The sequence below is a fragment of the Lates calcarifer genome, linkage group LG16_LG22 (genome assembly GCF_001640805.2).
Source record: "Lates calcarifer isolate ASB-BC8 linkage group LG16_LG22, TLL_Latcal_v3, whole genome shotgun sequence".
Lineage (NCBI taxonomy): Eukaryota > Metazoa > Chordata > Actinopteri > Centropomidae > Lates > Lates calcarifer.
This window is the reverse complement of record NC_066848.1, coordinates 5999370-6020168: the sequence shown is the minus strand read 5'-3', so window position 1 is coordinate 6020168 and position 20799 is coordinate 5999370. Positions and strand designations below refer to the sequence as shown.

Below are 20799 nucleotides of genomic sequence, written 5' to 3'. Positions count from 1 at the left end.
GAAATTGCATCAACAGAGTTGAAGCAATGAGAGGGTTAAAATAAGGTACAGCAGGTATTCATGCTTCCTCCTTCCTCCCATTTAAAGAGTAAATGAGTTGGTTCACCTGGAGACCAGGTGGGGAGCAGATGGAGTTTATTAGATCACACTAATTTCTTTTTCCGCTAAGGCACGCTTGTACGTGGTTCATCATGTGAGGACGGCATATTTGAGTGGGACATGGAAAACCTGGATGGCTACTGGTCGGAGCCCGGGTCGTCTCTGCAGGCAGCAGTGGCGGCGGCCAACGCGAGCCGGACTGAGGAAGCAGGACTCGTGATGTCCGAGCGGACACAACTGGTCCTGGAGGTCCTCATGGTGCTGATGTGTCTGGGCGCTGTGACAGGTACAGATTTACCTGTTATTGTTTTATTTAAAAAAAAAAAAAAAAAAAACATCAGCAAAACTTTTTTCAAAATTCTTACTCTTTCATACTTTGCTCATTTTCTTCTTCCAGCGCCTCAATAATATCACATATGACGAATTCAATCTTTATGATTACACAAATGGAAAATTCTTCGTATCATGCGTCATTTCGTATCTATTCCCTGTAATTCGGTATTAAATATTTATATTTAGGAACGTCTTTATGTTATAAATCAGTAATATTCCACTAATAAGAACATTTTTTTCAAGATGGCAGGTCGCGAAAATCCCACACCAACATTATAATCAAGTAATGGGGACAATGTTTCTGGAAAGACAGCTGTTGAATTTTTAAAATTTAATTTGTCAGTGCTTTGAGTGCAGCCAACACAATTCCATTCATCTCTACTTGAGGCTATTTTGGTGGTGGCAGAAATACCAGTTTCCTTTCTGTTCAGATCAAATACAGATTTTCCTCCTTCAGTTACTAAATCAAAGGTTTACTTCTGAGTGGATATTTGTCTATATTGCTGTATTACAGATGGAAAAGATCATATAGAATCCAGCCTCTCTGACCTCTGTGTCATTGTGTGTGTGTGTTTGTATTTGTGTTTTGTTGTATTTATGTGTAGGTAACATTCTTGTCATTGTTATTGTGGCTGCAACCAAGACTTTCCACTGTGTGACGTCGGTGCTGATCATGAACCTGGCAGTCAGTGACCTCCTGGTGGGCGTCGGAGTCATGCCTTTTGTTGCTCTGTCCATCATGAATCGTGGATGGGTGGATTGTACTGTACGTCAGCTCTGTCCCTTACTGTAAAATGCTTTATATTCATGTAACATCACAGCATCAGTCTGACATGACCCGAAGGTGACCTCTTACGTAATAACACTTACTATGAGTCTGATGTTTCTCTCCTGTCTGATAGGACCTCTGTTTGTATGTGGGTTACACCTCCTCTGTGTATTGCACAGCATCTGTACTGACACTAGCTGCTATTGCTCTCGACCGCTACCACTCCATCATGGACTGCCTGCGCTACAGTTCCCGCTGCACCCTGTGGAGGACCTGTGCGGTGGTCCTGTGGATCTGGCTGCAGGCTCTGGCCACCAGTTGCCCTCCCCTGCTGGGCTGGAGCTCCATCAGTTATGTGGGTCCCATGTACAGCTGTGCAGTCAACTGGGAAAGCAGTCCCAGCTATACTGCTTTCATGGCCGCCCTGTCCTACCTCTTACCTGCAGTGGTCATTCTCTTCTGTTACGTGAACATCGTCAAGGTGGCGCGCAGCCACGCCAGGAGGATTCATACGTTGGAGGACTCTGTCCTGCGCAGCAGGAATCCAAGCTCTGCCATTGCTCCTGGTGATTCACCTCACCAGAACTGTGGGGGACTCCACAGCCCCACAAGACTGATCTATCATGTAAGTGGGCAGTTTGTGTCAGAGGAAGGAAATGATATCAGAACTGCTCTCCCTAATTCTGTGACAGAGCAGAGTAGCCCTACATCTAGACGTTTGTTCTCCTTCCTGGCTCAGAGCACCTCCCAGCCTCCCCTGCAGAACTCCCAGCAGCACCATAACAACCATGGAGTGGTGCGTCTCTTCCTGGTCATCTCAGCTTTTTTCTTCTGCTGGACACCCTACATAGGTGTGGCCTTGGTTCAGGCCACAGAATTTGCAATTTCAGGCCAATCCAGCCTCATCCCACCATTTGCTGTTACCTTTTCATACTGGCTGGTGTTGTTGAACTCTGACATCAATCCTCTACTGTACGCTCTGCTTAGCAAGCGTTTCCAGGGTGCTCTTCAGGGACTGAGGCAAAAAATAAGAGCACGACTAGGAAGTATGGTGGGCAGAGGAGTGGAAGTAAGGGCTGAAGGAGACGATGGCAGGAGCAGCGACCCCTACACTTTGAACACCTCCCATCCCGGTCCACCTTCCAGCTCTGAGACTTCAACCTGTGATGACTCTAAGTATTCCCCCTCCATTTTTACTGTTAGCACTGACTTCAAACATCATTCTGAGGAGAATCTATGCAAAGTGTGTCACCCTGAAAATACCTCCACGTCCTCTGTGTGGCCTGATGCTGGTGGTGACAGGAGGGTGGACTGCTTGCAGGTCCCCTCTCGGCCACAGGAGGGCAACAGACTACCTTTCTCTGCTGTGACCAAGGAGCGTCAGGCCACTTTCTTTTATGGCCAGATAACAGTGAGAGTAGAGCATGATGTCTGTTAACTGTACTTCCACACATGCTGTTGCAGGACAATTACCCACCACAGCTGCATCAGACCAGGTCTGCAACTAACTGATATTTTAATTATTGATTACTCTGACAATAGCAGCAAATCCTCACATTTGACAAACTGGTACTGGCAAACCTTAGTATTTTTGCTTAACAAAAACAAATAAAAAATATCAAAATATCTGAGATTAATTTTATATTGATCAACTTAGCTCAGATCACTATATTTTTTAATTTGTCAAGTTGTATGTGGTCACTTGCAGTGATCAGAAAATTGCAAAGCTACAACACTGAGGAGAAAACAAACCTGGACAAGACACTGTATTGAAAAGAAATCTTTTATATAGTACATGTGATTACACTTGAAGACACCCAAAAGTAGATCTAATAAACCCATCATTTATTCACTTTCTAAATATTTCTTCCTCAAATGTGATAATCATATGTTGCATCTCAGTGTAAAAATCTTCATTCCTTACAAAGGTTTACATTTATGTCTAGCAATAATTCCAGAGGAATACAATATTATTATTTATTGTCATAGAGAATGACAATGGGAAACAGTGCTAATGTACTCTATTGCAAAACAAAGAAAAGGCAGTGAAGTGGACTTGTCAGCTGTATCTGCTTATACAGTATGTGCATGCTCATCCTGTAGCTGTCATTGTTTCTTAAGGTTAGTCAGCAACCAAATGCAAAAATATAAAAAGTCTGTCCAATGCGTCAAGAGTTTGTTCAAAAAAATGCAACTCAGTCAGATGAGTACAAGAAGGATAGTATTAAAGAGTCTCTCTGTAGCAGTCTGTGGTGGCACTGTAAAAAAACAGATAGCACGTAGCTGAGCATGTGTGGTCGAGTGATGTTCATACATTCACAACAAGGCAGAGTTTCCACCAGTCGCTTTACAAGGCGCGTGCCTCAGTCACTCACAGGTTCATCTCGGTAATTAACTTGCCTCATGAGATGTGATAAATGAAAACAAATACAGTGAGACTTTGACAGCGAGCAGAGCTGGACAAATGTGAGCCACTCTCATGTGTCAACACATGTCTCCTCAAGCCACAGTGAGACAGTTTCCATCTACTGTTGTTTTCTCCAGAAATAAAACAATTTAACTGAGAACTGTCGCAAATTAGTTTGTGTGCATATGAGTCTAGAAAGTTGAGTGTGATAGGAATTCAAAAAGGGAGGCTCAGTGATAGCTATGTTTGATGTTCAAAGTTATTAAAGGGGTAGTTCCAAGTTTTCATGTCTTATTATAAGCTGTTAGTTCTTTTAGTCCATCCAAACATTGGGATACCTGAAGCATTAATTGTGAAAGTTTAATATTATTTGAATGACAATACATGGAAATACGTGTATTACCTGCATTGCCTGGATAATAAAATGTTAATAGTGTCTGCTGCCAGTGTCTCAGCAACAGAAAATGTGAGGCAAATGCTTTATGGATGGACTGACAGCTCTCAGGACTTTTTGACAAATAAATCTCAACCATCTCATGCATTGAAAACTTATGCAATACTGGTGAGATACTGGTTTCTGATCTCTTGTGACTGAACTGTGGGCCTGAGCAATGGGTGTCAGTACTGACAGAGTGGGAGTTTAGCCCCAGGAAAGCACATAACCACATGCGGCCAATCAGTGTGGTCAAAAAGGACCTGACCTCTTTTCTCAAGATGAACAGAGTGAGGCATTGTGAAAGCTTCTTCAGCTCCAACTGATCCTCACATATCCAGACAGGTCCCTTCACACCAGATGAGCCCACTGGGTCCACAGCTCCAGGACATCCAAGGTGTGAAATACAGCTATGTACAGTGCACGAAAGGCAGGTATTTGTCATAAGTTTACACCTGAGGGATGCCACTGTGGGCCTCCCTTTTGTTTTCAGGCATTCAGCATTTTTAGGCATTCTTCTTTGGATCTTAAATGTGTGTAAATGTGTATATGTTAAAGCCAGCAAGTCCACAAGGTGTTCCTTGAAAAAGTCTGTCTTTCTCCACAGAACTGAAAAATCAGGCAAGTTGGCAGGTCTTCCCAGGCGCAAGGATGTGGTGAGCCGATGGAATGATTAAGAGGTACATCAAAATTAATATATGACTCAATCAGTTATACCTGATAATTTTTTGGGTAAGAAGGATTACAATTGATATGAGTCTATGCACCAATTCGGAAAACTTCTGAGTGGGATAGACTCCAAATGAATGATATGCAATCTACGTTTCTTGTATCTTCCCTCTTTGCTTAAATGTTACTGATTAGAAAGCAGTCCCAAATACTTTGTGTGTAAGAGAGGGCAGGGCACCAGTAGGATCGAATGTCCCAACATTGACACTGAAAGGTGTTAATGTGTCTACCTCCCTGTGTCTGTGTGTGTGTTTGCATGGTGATATTTCATGGAGTCAATGTGCAAATGTTGACATGGAGGTCCTGGCTCTCCCTCTCCAGTTGAGCCCTGTCGTAGCGCCTGCCTCTCCGCTGCCCTCTGCTGGTTCATCACGTTTGCGCAGCTTGGTGCTGAGCTGGATGATACACTGGTCCCAGTCCTCCGGTAACAGCAGCATGAGGAAGCCCAGGCAAATGATGAACACAGCAATCAGGCGCACTGTGTTGAAATGAATTTCACATGTATAGAGGTCCACCACTGTGAAATTATGAGGATGCATTAGTATGAATGTGTAAATCATCAAGGAAAAATAACTTTTGGAGAGATTTCAGTGCTGTCAAATATTAAAATGTCAGGTCTGAGAGGAAAGCCAAAAGACTTACTGGCATTTACAGGAACACTTAGGACGATGCCGAGGGAGATTAATGTTGGGTACGTAATCGCAATGCCAAAGTTCACAAGGATGTTGAAAGCTGTGAGAAGAAGGAGAATCAGAGCAGCAGCATACTACACAGTGACAGTGTCAAACCACAAAACTTGCAGAATTGTCATGGGGTGTCATATGGCATCTTTCCATACCAAAAAGCAGGCCTGCAACCCCACAGAGGTAGGCCCAGGGGATGTCTTCAGGTGAGCCAATGTACTCCACGTGTGTAAAGTACAGGATGACCGGCACAAAGCTGATGAAAACAAAGTTGGCACTTCCAACAATGCTCAGAAAGAGTGCAGCCTCTCCAAATTTGGCACTGCCCAGGACCATCTTGAAGAGCACCTGAGGATAAAGGAGGACAACAGTAATGAATGCACAAAATCTGCCACCCTAAGGAGCATAGGGGTATTGCAGAGCGTGCACCTGCCAGCTACCTGCCATGTCTCTGGCAAAGGGCTGCTGCTGTCTGTTTATCACATTAGGCAGCACAGACAGCAGGGCATCGGAGACCAGAGCCCCCGTCAAAATATAGCTATCTTTCCCGTAACCTCCTTGATCAGGACATGACAGCCTGAGGCTGGCATCCAAACACACATATCACATGCTTCTGTCAGCTGAGTGTCATTTCATAATCTCCTCCTGTCTTCTGCCACCTGGTTACATAAGTAGGAGGGAGTGAATCCAGGATTTCTTATATAAGACAAGACTATTCACACATACATTTAGCTATTTTTACATTTTTGGCTCCACTGCAAATGAACGTGTCACTACAAGTGTGCTTTATGGAAGTAAGCTTCTAATGTGATCATTTTTTTTACAATTGATCAAATACAAACAAACCTTGTAGAGCGCTGACATCGAAGCAGAGGCCACGACCAAAGTAATGCCGATGACTGAGTGGCTGTGGAATCCATCAGCATAGGTCATCATTACGATGCCTGCTATAGCCAAGATAGCAGCTACTATCTGTGGGGAAAGAGAGAGAAAGAGAAAGAGGAACATCAGTGAATGACGGATGGACGACATGCTGCTCACAGTGTGGCGATAAAGACGCTTGAGCCGTTACTGCTGTGTAGGGACACAGCAGGCACACATGGCCTTCACTTTGTTATTCACTGCAGAAATTACAAGAATCACAGGACAAGGCTTGTAATGGCGTAATTAATATGTAGGTTTTATTTTATAGTCAGCAGGTTGCTCTTTTTGGTATTGATGTTTTCTTACATGTAGGCAAACACAGGCACAGAAATGAAATCTGCTCACAGATTCACTGTGCAACTGATTCCAGCACAGGACAGGCAGCTTCTACAGTGTTGGCTTAATTATCTGACATTGATTTCCGCTGCAATGCCGTCATGTTTACAAACCAAATACACCTCCACCCCCTCTTCTCACATCCACTCTCTGCCTCTGCAATTATCACAGCTTCACCATGGCATCTGTGTCACTCTGCTTACTATCACCCTCTAAATATCATAAAGAAAATCTTTTGTTTTACTCAGTTATGTTTTATTGTATTTACAGTATTTGTCCTTGCTGTACATGTTACATATGTATATGAGTGCATATGGTCATGGTGTAACTGCAACTGTGCACGCAGTAGTGTTTGGGTTGAAGACTAGCGATAGGGACAGGGCGCAGTCCAGCTGAGTGGATTAGCTCTGCATTAAGGAGGTGTCAGGAAGATAAATGAGCCATGTGTTTTTGCTTGGCCAAAGCCCTTGGGCACCATTGGCAAAATGGTTCTTTCTGCACTGCAGGCTGCCTGTCAGTCACAGCTACACCTTTCATTTCTAGCGTAGGACTGTTTGCTTACAGGGTCAGCGACCCTGCATGAGTTAGTGTTTTAGTTTCTCGAGGTGTTTCAGCACAATGTGAGGGGGCAGAGGAGGAAAGGATCATGACACCTGCACACTGAGCTGCTTATGTGATTACAGTGTTACTACGGCAGTATGTGCATGTGGATTAAGCATCTAACTCCCATTTCAAGTGATAAATACAAACACATCACACATTGACCAAATGGGCTTTTCAGTTTATTTCATAATCTACTAACCCATACACTCCATTCTGCCTCTGCTGTTGCCAGCAAACTGAGCCAACATACATAATATCACAACAGCCCTCATCCCTATGAATGATTTGGCCTCCCCCATCTCTCGCTCTCTCGCTCTCTCTTTCTTCTCCTTCACTTTCATGACAAACCCGTCCAAGATCCCCTGCATTGCTGCAGACATCCAAGCACTGCAATCCCCACCACCAAGCAAGAGAGAGAGAGAGAGAGGGTGTGTGAGAGAGAGAAGCAGGATTATTACAGTATTTGTCTCTTACTAAGGCTTTTCAGTGCAGATAATGGGGGTGGGGAGTAGGGGCATGCATGAGGGAGAGTTGGGGTGGTTATTGTAAGTGTGTGAAAGAAAAAAAAGGGGGGAATCCATTCTGCAGAGTGGCTGCAGATATGAAGGCATCTGAGGTGTGCAGTGGGAGGAGAGCAGGAGATACCTCAATTCACAAAGCTAAACCCTCACTCTTCTGCTTCCTCTCTCCTCATCCGGAAAAAATCGGTGACAAACATGCAAGCACACACACACAGACACACACCAGGAGGCACATGTGAATGACACAGTGATCATTGGTAGGACATCACACTGTCACGCGGGTTACATGCTCTCTACCCGACTGTACTGTGTGTACAGTTCCCACATTCAGCTGCAACACATTATTTGCATTCCTTTGGGTGTCATACAGAATACACAGAATTTCTTTTGTCATCATGAGTAAACCCATAAACAGTTCAAATCACTACTTTTCCAGAGCTTAGAGGAAATAGTAGACTTCTGTCTCTCCACCAAAGAAAAGACAGACAGCCAGGATACTTTTCATCAAACTGAACCAATCCAGGAAGGAATTATCACCATTTGGCAGAACTAATTATGAATCAGCATGTGAAGATTTTTTTTTTTTTTTTTTACAAATCTTAAATGTAGATATTGTAACCAGCCCTAAAAGTCCAGCACAGCATTAAAGCTCTGATCTTAACAGAATTTAGTCCATCTGAGACTGTGGTATTCAACATAAAGGGGGTGATCAAACATCCAATTAAAAGATAATATCATCTCATTCAGTAGTTTCCATGCAAAAAAATGTTACATTGACGTAACATATGTAACCTCATACAAGCAGAATTAATGGCACATAGACACAGGTGTTAAACTACAATTAATGGGCATTTTTTATGTCATTATTTTACACAAAATGTAATGTTGCAATGCAAATGACTTTCTTTTAACAGCTGTTTGTGTTGTTTGCTATTATCTTGTTTATTATTAGGTGTGTAGGCCAGAGGATATAATCTGATCATGCAGATATACTCACCCTGACCCCCATGAAGCGGTCTCTCAGTACAATCCAAGAGAGTAAGAAGACGAAGGCTTTGTTACAACAGAAAAGCGCCGACACGTCTGTTGTGTTGATCTTCCTGAGGGCCTGCAGGTACAGGTAGTTGGTGAGGATCCACAGCAGGCCAAATGGAGCCACCTTGGTGAAAAACACCTTGGGGGTCAGCCCGTCGTCTCCGAAAAATCTACAGCACTCCCTGTGCAAAAACATAATGCAGAGAAGAGTGATGACATATTGACAATGTGGTATAGCTAATTTAAGAGTTGATAAATATTATTATCTGTCTGGGACTTTAATCAATATTTATGAATATAAACAGCTCTGCCTGAACAAATGCTACCAGAGAGACTAGGGACTCTAATCTGTGATGAGTGTGTAAAGTAATTCCCACTATAACAGTTACATCTAAATGAACATTGCATCACAGTGCATGTGGGACCAACTTCACTCTACTGAAGACCTAAGTAAATATTTACGAATACAATCAGATCTGCCACAAGGCACTGAAGTTCAATATTTCTGAGCTGAAATTCAGCTTTGTCTGAATTTATAAACACTAACACTAATTCACTCTACTGACAGTAAAAAGCAGGGAAATATCTAGAAAGCTACTATGTAGAAAAAAGACTGTAACAATATAATATACAATGTATTATTTAAAATGTACAATGTTTGCCTACACTGGGTGTGACAAATACATGAAGCATGGCCAAATGCACATGGGACAGACACAAATAACTGTACTTATGGTACATGTGCTGAGTATATGTGGCAGAGATGTGATGACTCAGTATGTAAGGGCTCATTGTCAGCTCAGTATTAATGGACATACTTTGGAAGCAAAACTGACTGTTAGTGAGCCTGGTGACATTTTGTTATCTTGAAGAAGGGATTCAACTTCAAGGGCTGTATTTCTGGCCAAGTATGAAGCTGAATCATCTGGGCGACTTTCAGTGGATATCTTCTGGATTTTATCACTGTCTGTCGCTGTCTGGAAAAGTTTTTTACTACACCCAGGAGGCTGTAGGTTTTCAAATACTTAAAATGGATGAAAATGCCTTTAAATGAAAGCTGACTGCCTGACAGTCACTGTGTCACACTATGCAATGTAAGAGAGGAGCCAAAGTGACCTATCACTGTTTGGCCTATCTTGATAGTGATCCTGTCCACTATGTTTTGAAATGTTCCCCCTCCTCGCCAGTGTTTTATGTTGTGTCCCTCTGCCAAGAAATATTTATTCTACTCCTAAACTACACGACTCCCCCATCCCCCCCAAGTCAAAATATAACATGATTGCATTTTTGAGACACAGGCATTTTGACTGCTACTGTTTACAGTGCTCTTGAGTTACACAGTTTACCCTGAAAGCATCTGGGGCTGTGAAAGTGATGAAGCAGCAATAACTGAGGAATGGCAGGTAGCACATTTTCCTGAGTATACTGAGGATACTGAGGAGCAACATTGTTATGAATGAGCTCCAGAGTGCTGAGTAAGCACCAAAATCATCACACTTCTCACACTATTTCAGTGACAATCACATTCACCATTTCATTACAGACACTGGATACACCACCTTTAAATCCAAACCAATAGCAGGTGAGAGACTGATTTTAGAAAAAAAGTTCTATGAGAACAGAGTTTAATGCATCTTGCAGCTCATGAAGTCAGCAGTTACACTTTAAAGGCAATGCATTTCAAATCAAGGTATTTAAGATTAGCAAGTCAGTCTCTGGTACCTGAGCATCATGTTTATTTGGTTTCTTTGGAACTGAGCAAATAAGTCCGCGAGCTGGTAGCTGGAAAAGCTGGTAAGTAGTCCTTATGTGGTTATTATTACTATCATTCATTTTGCTAGAGTGTCTTTTCCAAGGTCAAAACTCACAAAGACTCAAGACAGAACTAAATTGCGGCTTTCTGGTGAAAAACTAACATATAAACCTTTTATGAACTGTTTTTTAAATCATTCAAGGTTTCAAGAACCAAGAACAATCAGACTTTTTCAAACTACAGTAAGGAGAAGCATGGACTCCTTATACTGACGTCAGAGCATCAACATGCAGATGTGATTTTAATGAGGTAATTTATATTTCTATTTCTTCCATCTACAGTCTGTCAAGTAAATCTCAAATCAGTACAGCAGCGACAGTGATGAGTAGATGCAATGCAATAAAGAGCATCTGCCTCTTACAGTAAAAATCCTCTCCACTTATATCTTTGAGTAAGCTATTACCTGTGTCAGGTCATTTTCCCCCACTTCAGCCACATTTCTATATGAAGAGACAGCTATTGCAAATGTCAACTCTCTCTCTCTCTAGTTTTTTGCTTTGTATTGTGAGATTCACCAGCAGGTGCAGTTTGAACAAACACAAAGGAAACAAAGTGATTGGTATTCGGAGCACATCAGTGTGAGCCCCAGATCCTCCTGTAAGCCCTCAAAAGGAAAGAATGACATCACAGAGGTGCGTCTGAAATGTAAAGTCGATTCCCCATGGTTCAAACCCAACCCACACACCTTCCACCCCACCTTCCACCCCACCACCCTCTTTGTCTCTTTGTACTAAAGTAGCTTAGCAGGTTGCAGAGATAAGACTTTTGTCTAAAAACCGTGATTAATGGACTGTTTCAACTGTGAAAGCACCGCGAACACACTCTGAATACATTTGTCCTGTTTGCTGCGGCAGCATAACTAAAGATGGTGTGGGAATCTGGCATTTAAAAACTGAAATAAGTGGTGGGCTATTTTGGAAATCAAATATGAGCAGGGAGTGACTGTGCATAGCTAAGCAGCAAACACGAAAGGTAAACAAACTCTAGTTCATTCAGTGAGATTATAAACATGCCTAACTTATGAGAATGCTGCTGATCTAATTATAAGCAGTTGGTAAAACCGATTAAAAATGAGTTGTGTTTTTTCATGCAGAAAGGATGTGGTCTTGGTAATAACTTTTCACACCATTTTTGAAATGTGTTATAAAATGTAACTTTGGCTATTTACTGGAAATGCCTGCTTCTACTCTGATACTCATCGTGTTTCTTCTGTGTTGGCTGATGCTTTGTTTTTAAGCAGACTTCTTTATTGTACCTGGCTTGAATGGATTTATTCTATTGGCTATTTTTGCTTTTTCTAACTACTTGTGACCCCTGATTACCACTTGCACACTGGGTTTGATCACATCCATCCAGACTAATTTAATTTTCTCTTTATTTTGTCTTTATTATTGTTCAATTTTATTTAATTATCCAATAATTCTCAAGTGAAATGGTAAAGCTTAAAGGAAAAAATATTTTTCGTTTTCTGGTTCATGTCCTGTTTCTCATATCAAACGACCCTTTCTGAGGATACAATTCATACAGTTTACTTCCCTCAAGGTTCTTCAACAATTTCCACAGAATGTGCCTGAGCATTTCAGCTCTGTGTTATATCTGTATACAGAGGAATAGTCAGACTATTTGTTATCGGCTGAGAAAACAACTTTCCACAAAATGATTTTTAATGACTGCATTGCATTCTGGTCTACTGAGGCTGCTGCTGTCTGGAAAATTGCTTTTTCTTCTATGATGTGAAGTTGTGTGGCAGCTGAAGTCTGTGCATCACATAAGTGTAAGAAAACAATGCTTTCTGACATTTGCTTGTTGATATTTTTCTTTTATTTTGACTTCACATCATGGTGTGTGTGTGTGAGAGAGAGAGAGAGAGAGAGAGAGAGAGAGAGAGAGAGAGAGAGTGGCCTGTTAGCTGTAAAGAAGAAGCAATCAGAAAACATAGTTTTACCATTGAAATAAACCAAAAAAATATAGCAACACTACTGATCGCTTATTTTAAGTAGTGTAAATAATGTTTTGGAGGGTGGATAGGGCACACTATTTAGTAGACCACTGTGCACTAAAATCCATATCTTTCTCCCTTATAATAATGGTAAATTGATGCATGGCCAGCATTTCTACAACACTGTTCAGGGCACTGAGATTTAGTTGTGCCATTGCATCTTCTGAGCCCCAAATGAAACAGGAACATTGTGAAGACCAAACTCAAACTTTCAGAGCTGGAAAAAGTCATCCATGCCTCAGCTACTGTAACACCTTGTTCATGTTGTTTATCTCAATTCCAACTGGTCCACAACTCAGCAACCAGGCTTTTTAATAAAAACAATATCAATGATGATGAATGATATGTCTGTGGGTCACTGTAGGTGTGTGCATAGGCGTGGTTTATTTACCTGATTCCTGGCTCAATCTCCACACCTGCTCCCAATTAACTCATCAACTCTCATGCACAAATACTGTGGCTCACATTTCACTCATTGCTAGGTTGTGCTCAGTGGTAGCTATGCTCTTAGCTGCTTAGTTTTCTTGTGATTAATTTGTTACAAGTTTATCTTGTGTTTTACTCTTGTGCTTTTGCTAACAGTTGTTTCCTGTGCCTAGGACTTCTGTGCCAGCCCTGTTGCTCTGCCCCTGTCACTAATGCTCATGCTCATCTCAGCCTGCAACCACTCACCCCCTGCTGCCTTAACAGGTCAGGCTCTGCTATACCCCCTCATCTTCACCTGTCTGTCCCCTGTCATCTCCAGTGCCCCTCATCATCACTCTGAGCAACAAAACAATCTTTAACTCTCAAACCTGGGTCTGTGTCCAGTTAAAAATCAAGAAATCTACTTATAATACAACAGACATTTCATACTTCTCTAGTTTTAGCTTCTCTCTACTGAATTCTGAGGATTACATGGTCAGGCAACTTTGTTTTTAAAGGCATTGTTGTGACCTGTGACCACTGGCAGCAGCCTCTGGTCTTCAGAGCAGGCACTTCTGGCTGTTCTTCTGTTGGTCAAAGATGGTGTTTGTGCTTTTGCTGTTATTGCTTCTTGACTCTGGAACAGCCTTCCACAAGGTCTTAGCGAAGCCAAATCAAAACTTGGTTGTTTTCTTTGACTTTTTTCCTTTAACTATTTCTCCTTGTTCTATATATTATCTTCTCTGTTTATTATATGTCCCTGTTTCCTTTCTTCTTCCTGTAAAGCACTCTCTAACATCTGTTTTGATAGCTGCTATATAAATAAAGTTTGCTTGCTTGCAGTGTTCTGAGGTGGGGACAGTCATCTCACCTGAATCTTTGTCTGGGCGTTTGCCTCTCTGGACTCTTGCACAGGTGGCCAATGTAATAGAGGGGAAAGAAGAGGCAGTTCCAAGTGGTGGCGAACCAGGTGAGGGTGAAGGGGGCATCAAACTGCTTAAAGGTCAGTTTGGCCAGCTGGGTGGAGCCTGCCCAGGATGAGCACACACACATCACCATAGCGACTCCCCACAGGGCCTTCCGCACTTGTACAGTTGTTACTCTGATGCAGCAGTGGAGCCTCCGTCTGTTGGAGCCAGGCTCCGCTCCTGCCGCTCCACCAGCCGTCTGTGTGTCGGTGGTTCCCACCACATTCTCCCTGGTGCGGTCTTCTCCTATAGATGTACACATACAAATCTTAGACAGCTAAACACACTTCTTCTAAGATCAGAAATATTTTTTTGCTTAGGAAATTATTCTCACATTAAATGCATTACAACATTAAACATTTCTAACTCAAACACATTTTTAACAAAAAACAAAACTATAGTTTTTATCTTTGGACTTATTTTAATTCTATGAGTTCTAATCATGTTGAGAAAATACAGCTTTATAATGGACATATATACATTACTTGAATATCTTTTACAGTAAATCTTAAATGAGAGCTTATACAGAAGGCTCTCTTTTCTGTGCAAGTGACTTCGGGTCACCCATGTCTTGCCGTCTTTTTCCAGATAAAAATAGCTGCTTTTGCAGTTTAATTGAACTTGAAGGTAATCAATCAGACATCTGAGTTAAAAATATGGTGATCGAGTGTGACAGGCGGCAGCCAAACAAGGGACAGAAGAGGACGGATCTGATATCCAATCCAAGACCTCCTCTCCACCTCACGAGTTACAATGACGAGTGTGTGTATGTGTGCGTGTGCGTGTTTTTGCCTGAGCACACAAAGGCATGTATACCGACACTTCGGTACTCCTGTCAGAACCTGATAGCCTCCATACTTCTTCAATAATGTGCAATTGAAGCAAAGTGTGGGCAAGCTGTTTTCTGTCCCACTCACACCCACTCTCTGCTTCAAAACTGATTCACTTACCAAGGTCATTTTGTTCCCCCGAGTCATTAAGCTTACCTATGGAAACACAGTCTATTGTCTCTAAACAATTCAGTTAAAGCTTCATAATTGTGTATGAAAGTATAAAAGATAATGAGCTCAAACACATTTAAAATGATCTTCCAATTGTTCCGGTCCTCTGAGTCTGTGTTTATTCTGCCTATAACAATAGATACATTAGTCATACAGCAGACATTCTTTCAGACAGGTTGTCTGACTTTCTTTATATCTCAGTGACATTGTGTAATAATGGTACATTAGCATATCTTGGTAAAGACTAACCATTAGAAAGTATCACCAGCAAAGCCCTAATAAATCATCATTCTCTGAGCCAAACAGGCCTAAGAACAAAACTGCAACACCACAACTTCACAATCAAAGTAGTGACAGGTCAAACAGCAAACAACAACCTTTTATCAGCTCTGGTTCATAACGGCTGTATAATATGCACTGTGCCTCCTCTGTAACTTTCTGCCTTCAAACAAGTTAAAAATGAGGGATCTCCCTAATGGTGTTTCCAGAGGTAATGATGTGTCGCAGGGAGCCTTTTGCCGATTCATCTGCACTGTACACAGCTGACTGGAATACAGAACGCTCTTCAAAAAGCCTCAGTGTGACAAGAATAAATCAAACTTAAGCTGGAGTTACACTGTGAAAACAGACATCAACAGGACATTGAACTCTCACATGATCTTAGCTGTCCTGTGTCAGTTTATTGCCATGTAGCACTGATGAAAATGTCTGTCTTTATGTTAATGTAATCTGTGTAATCAAAAGGACACCTATTGTCTAATATAAGTGTCTTGCTGCATATTTTACAAAATACCTGTACAAGAGGGCATCCATCACACCCAATGAAGCGACTCATTCTTCCTGGCAGAGCTACGTCTGACCTTGCCAGGCGGTCTCATCATATCACAGATTAACTTCCCTGATGACTATCGCCTCTAATGCTAATGCTCTGGCTTTCCCAGGATCCCTACTGAATACATAGGAGATTCTTATTCTGTTTTTTCTACTGCAAAAAAGATGATGCAATTAAAATGTAATAATGCTGTTTGGGCATCCTGAACAATGCTCCATGCTGCTGCAAAGGCACTTGACAGCTCTGACAGCCCTGAAGCAAATTTGGCAGCAATGAAAGATGATTCAAGATCATTGTCTGTTATTGCTTTGAAATGATGAGTCAGCAAAGACCAAAAGAGAGACAGACACACATGGATGTCTATCAAAGTCTTGGGCACAAGGGTGAGAGTTAAGTTTCTCTATTCTGAGCTCTGAACCTCTTTGTCCCATTTTGAAGGTCATCTCTTATTTACACTGCCCAGCTTTTGTCCTTCCTGGGCCACCATCCCACATCCCGTGGCCCTGGCCACTGCTCCATACTGCAGCACAGTTTAATCTTCCAAATGCAGCGATGGGCCGAGCCAATCAGCCCCCAGAGAGGCACTGGGTGCCCAGCTAAGCATTTCCAGCTCTGGCACATGTGACCACACTTAGTGTCGTGACAACATTTGTGATAATCTTGTCACACAGCCTACTCTCCTCAGTGAAGCTGTTACCATAATACACATAGAAGTCTCTCTTTATCAAATGAAACACAGCTGTATGAATTGTTAATTAAAGCTGCTGTGATTAAATGCTGAGACATCAACGTATATTTATTTTTTACCCACTGAAGCACTGACTCAATAGACAACACACTCCTTTTACACTTAGCGTGACGGTGACTAATGATACTGTATCAACCTTGACTGCCAGTGATGAACAATATGGACCACCACTGAACTCATTAGTGTGTGAGAGCTAGGTCCGTAGAGTGGCTGAGAGAGATAGAAAGGCTCCTCCGCTAATGACATTTGAAGCCATTATTACCATGACTGACACATCCAGGAAGAGTCTTCTTCTGTAACTGCTAAATGATTAAGTGAAAGCTCTTAACCTTATCAATTTATAATCAAATGTCAACTGTCAAGGTCAGCTCTGCAAAATGAAAGCAACTGCAGTGCAGTGAATAGCCTGCAGTGCAATCTTTGGTCTCATTTGGTGTTTTTTTTTTTTGTTTTGTTTTGTTTTTTGTTTTTTTAAATAATATCTTGTAATTAATCTCAGTCTTTTCCAAATTACAGCAGATTTAGATTAGACTTACATGCTTAATTTAACCAGATGAAAATATCTCCATTCATTCAACTCTTTCTATGTCCAAATGTACTTAAATGAACCCAACAAGCATCTGTGAAATCACTGGAGACAGGAAAGAAAATGTTTGGCATCCTTGTAAGATCGGCTTAGGATCCACTCTGACAGCCATACATGGCTTCTCCTCGTTGCCACCTCAATTGTATTCATCCCAACCACTCTGCTGAATTAAGACGTAGAAACACCATGTAATTTAATATGTGCAAGTAAAGGTGGTATCAAAAATAGGGAAAGTGTTAAAGGAAGATTCTGCTGTGATATGAGAGACAGGCTTATGTTTTAGCAATGATTGGACCACAGGAAACTCTTCTCTTTAATTAACATTTTATCAGAAAAATCCACTTGTTTTGGGTGGCACCAAAATTTGTAGGTGAATCAGCCTCTTTACAAATAAAGGCACAGTAAATCAATCTTTATCTTATATGGATATTTGTCTGCCTCCAGTGTTTTAGCACACTGAGCACCTCATACGCTGGGTATTGAATATATGTCCTAATCCCAGTAGGGTCGAATCGCTCTGATTGCTGTTGAGATTTATCTGGCCATTAACTAGCCAGTTTACCAGTTTTTCTTGCATCTCAGCCCAGGCCTCCCTGCTTTCTGACCAGCCTTGTTCCCGCTCTCCTCCCTCCCCCTGCAGACTCTGCAGTGCAGATCTCTCCCGCTGATAGCTGCAAATCCCAAACGTGCCAGCAGAGGCCTGCCTGACTGCCTGTTCTCACACTTCACAGAACCTGGCCACGACAGGCCGAGAAAGCCCCGCTCTTCTCCTCTGTAGCTCCCTGAACGGGCCACCGCCCACACCATTCACCACTCTCTCTGCTCTCCCTGAATCACACAGAGCAAGAACAAAGATCCTCGCAGAGAGCACGACGATAGCATCAGGCTTGTGTTGGTTTGCCAGGGAGGCAATATACAACTGTCAGGAGTGCTTCACTGGGACCTCAGCTACAGTAAGTGGGAGACACTGAGGTAAGAGAGAGGTTTGTCTGTTTGGCGACACCTCTGTGGAAGTTAGAGTGCACCACAGCGCTCTGCCTCACTGATTCAAGAGGGTAAACAGATCAATCACTGATACACACTTCAGAGGGACTATACTCCTTGTCTTACTGTCTGCTGAGTCTCTGCTTGGTGATGAATATGAATTGACTGGTGCAACTTACTCATTCTGTCATGACATTATAGTGTGAGGGTGTTGCTTGGCTATGCATTACAGTACATATAAAACACCTAAGTCAATACCTTAAAGGATCATTTCACCTTAATGTGAACATTTTTCAGTTGCTTAACTTTCTAACGAATAGAAATAACCACCACTGGAAAACGTGTTGGGTGTATAATCCAAAGAAATCACAGCTTTCAACCAAAGCTACCTGCATGGCTAAATATGACTAAACATGTGATTATTTGGGTGAACTGATCCTTTAACTTATTTTTTGGCTGCAATATTCTAGATGAAAAACAAGCAAACAAATGCAAAACCTTTGTTCATCTTTAAACTTGTTTTTGGCTGTCACACAGCATCAATCATTGAATCGATACCTTAAAAATAAATCCTTCAATCCCACGTTGACTTATTTGATTTGTCATTTCTGACATGTAAGTCAAAGGTGGAGTCTTTAGTCAGATGTTAGTCTGTGTTTGTAAAGTAAGACGATTTCTAGGAATTTCTTATGAACTATAAACTACAAATGTCACATTACTAAGGGAGTTCTGTCATGGCAGATAGACAGTCAGAGAGACAGGTAGCACAGAGACAGACAGCAGTCACTGTCTTTGTAATCTCTACGTCTGACAGACAGTAGGAGTCTGTGATACTTGGCTGTGACAGCTTGGCCAGGCCAAACTGTCAGTCAGAAGCCTTTCAACACACCAGAGCAGGCTCATCTGACAAGCCTGTCCCACTCAATAACACAACAGAGAGACAGGCGGATAACACACCCTGCTGCGTCAACCAGCCGAAAGGTGGGACCACACGGGCACAGGGGACAAAGGCCCGGGAGGGCAGACAAGGGCGGGACGACTGTTACTGATACTGCTCTCCTTAATTCACGACCGGTTTCTCCTTCAACCTCAAAGGAGATTGGAGCAACTTCCTCACCCAGAAACAAACTTGTTATTGTTTGTCACTGCCCTGACCTACCCAGCTGGTTCAACAGACGCTCATGATACAGGTCAATGTTGCAGCCCCCTGATGCCTCACTGGTTAGTGACACAACAAAACACAGCGTGCAAGCAAGTGCAGTGTGTTTTTGTGTGTCTGTGTACTGTGTCTCACAGCAGCGCAATAGCTATTACTCATATCTGGCACCGGGTTCACTGCCCAACCATATATTCCCCCATCTTGAAGCATCCCTCCCCACTCTCATGCAGTCCCTTACAACAGTAAATACAGCATGACTGACCTGCAGTTTAACAGACTGGCAACAGTCCCAGCACTTTCCGCGACAAATCAATATTTAAAAGATTGGCCACAGTGTCCCTGTTGAAAGTAATGGATAGGCAACCACCACAGGTTTACAGTCTTTAGCGTCTGCCTGAACAGCACTTCTCCTCCCTTTCCAAGGCCACTGATGACGCAGGGACTCCATCAGAAATACATAAACCTGACTTATGACTTTCATTGTTTTCAAACATATGTGAACCTTCCCATCACGGCACTGCTGTAAAACAACCATTACAATTTGATGATTGATTCATTTTAATGATATCAAAAGAAAAAGGAAGCTTATCAAACAGGATTTAAATGGAGTGAACTACCAACTCAGTTATTTTCACAGATGAAATGCAACGAAGCACACAGCACACTTTTGCTGACACTATTTCCTGGGCTGGCCACAATTACTACAACTGCTATAGGCACAGTGGAAATAGTATTTTGTTATTTCAGCGTTGTAATAATTAGCCTACTAGGCACACCACAACTGTACCATCTGGTCTACTGGCTGCAATAGACATTTGGAGAAGATAGGCAGCCATCGTGCACACGGAAGAAACCTTTCAGATCAGCTCCCTCAATTTAGGATTATAGCTTAAAACTTCCTCTTTACACTTTTTTGCAGAGGATTGTGCTTAAATACTACTACACTGTTACAGAAAGCATTTTTCTATATTAAAAGACAAATGAGATATTCAGCAAGAAAGTCACAGGCACAAACCTCAAATTAACTTCTGCAATGATTCAATCTAGCACTTAACATCAATCCATCTATTCAATGAAATCTCATTCATTACAATGTAAACTGATAGCTTTCTCTGCACACACACTCTGCATTTGATAAACCTGAGCAAAAGCTAGACCTCTTAATAAAATAAAAGCCCTCTCATTGTGTATTCATTGCACACTTATCAAGTGAGAAAGGTCTGTTTCTCTCATTTTCAAAATGAATTTAGGCTGAAGAAGAAGCCATACTTTTAGTCCTCTCCCTACCTTCAAAGTCAACTCCAATTACATTCAAAAGATGAAAGTAACCTTTTAATGGAGCTTGGAAAGGAAAACTCCTAAATTAACGTCATGACTGCTTCTGTTGATCTTTTAACAGCACTGATGCAGGTTAAGCATAAATGTACTGTAC

General features: G+C 42.0%; 2 protein-coding genes across 4 annotated transcripts in view; one reads left to right on the top strand and one right to left on the bottom strand.

The window, feature by feature from the left end:
* Positions 1-62: 62 nt before the first annotated feature.
* LOC108894542 (5-hydroxytryptamine receptor 1D) lies at positions 63-4044 on the top strand. Its single transcript, XM_018693232.2, has 3 exons — positions 63-385; positions 1038-1198; positions 1335-4044. Exons 1-3 carry the CDS (start codon positions 220-222, stop codon positions 2637-2639), a joined length of 1632 nt encoding a protein of 543 aa, XP_018548748.1. The 5' UTR covers positions 63-219; the 3' UTR covers positions 2640-4044.
* The window catches only part of slc35f3b (solute carrier family 35 member F3b), a 46225-nt gene continuing 28396 nt past the window's right edge, over positions 2971-20799 (bottom strand). For 2 of the 3 annotated variants that reach the window (XM_018693234.2, XM_018693235.2), the window contains 6 exons: positions 13961-14303; positions 8835-9054; positions 6300-6425; positions 5609-5801; positions 5413-5502; positions 2971-5287 (listed from right to left, as the gene is read on the bottom strand). In XM_018693234.2, the coding sequence (XP_018548750.1) occupies positions 5046-5287; positions 5413-5502; positions 5609-5801; positions 6300-6425; positions 8835-9054; positions 13961-14303 (1214 nt within the window). In that variant the 3' untranslated portion in view covers positions 2971-5045. The remainder of the gene's footprint in view (positions 5288-5412; positions 5503-5608; positions 5802-6299; positions 6426-8834; positions 9055-13960; positions 14304-20799) is intronic. The other variant, XM_018693236.2, reaches the window with a different exon arrangement.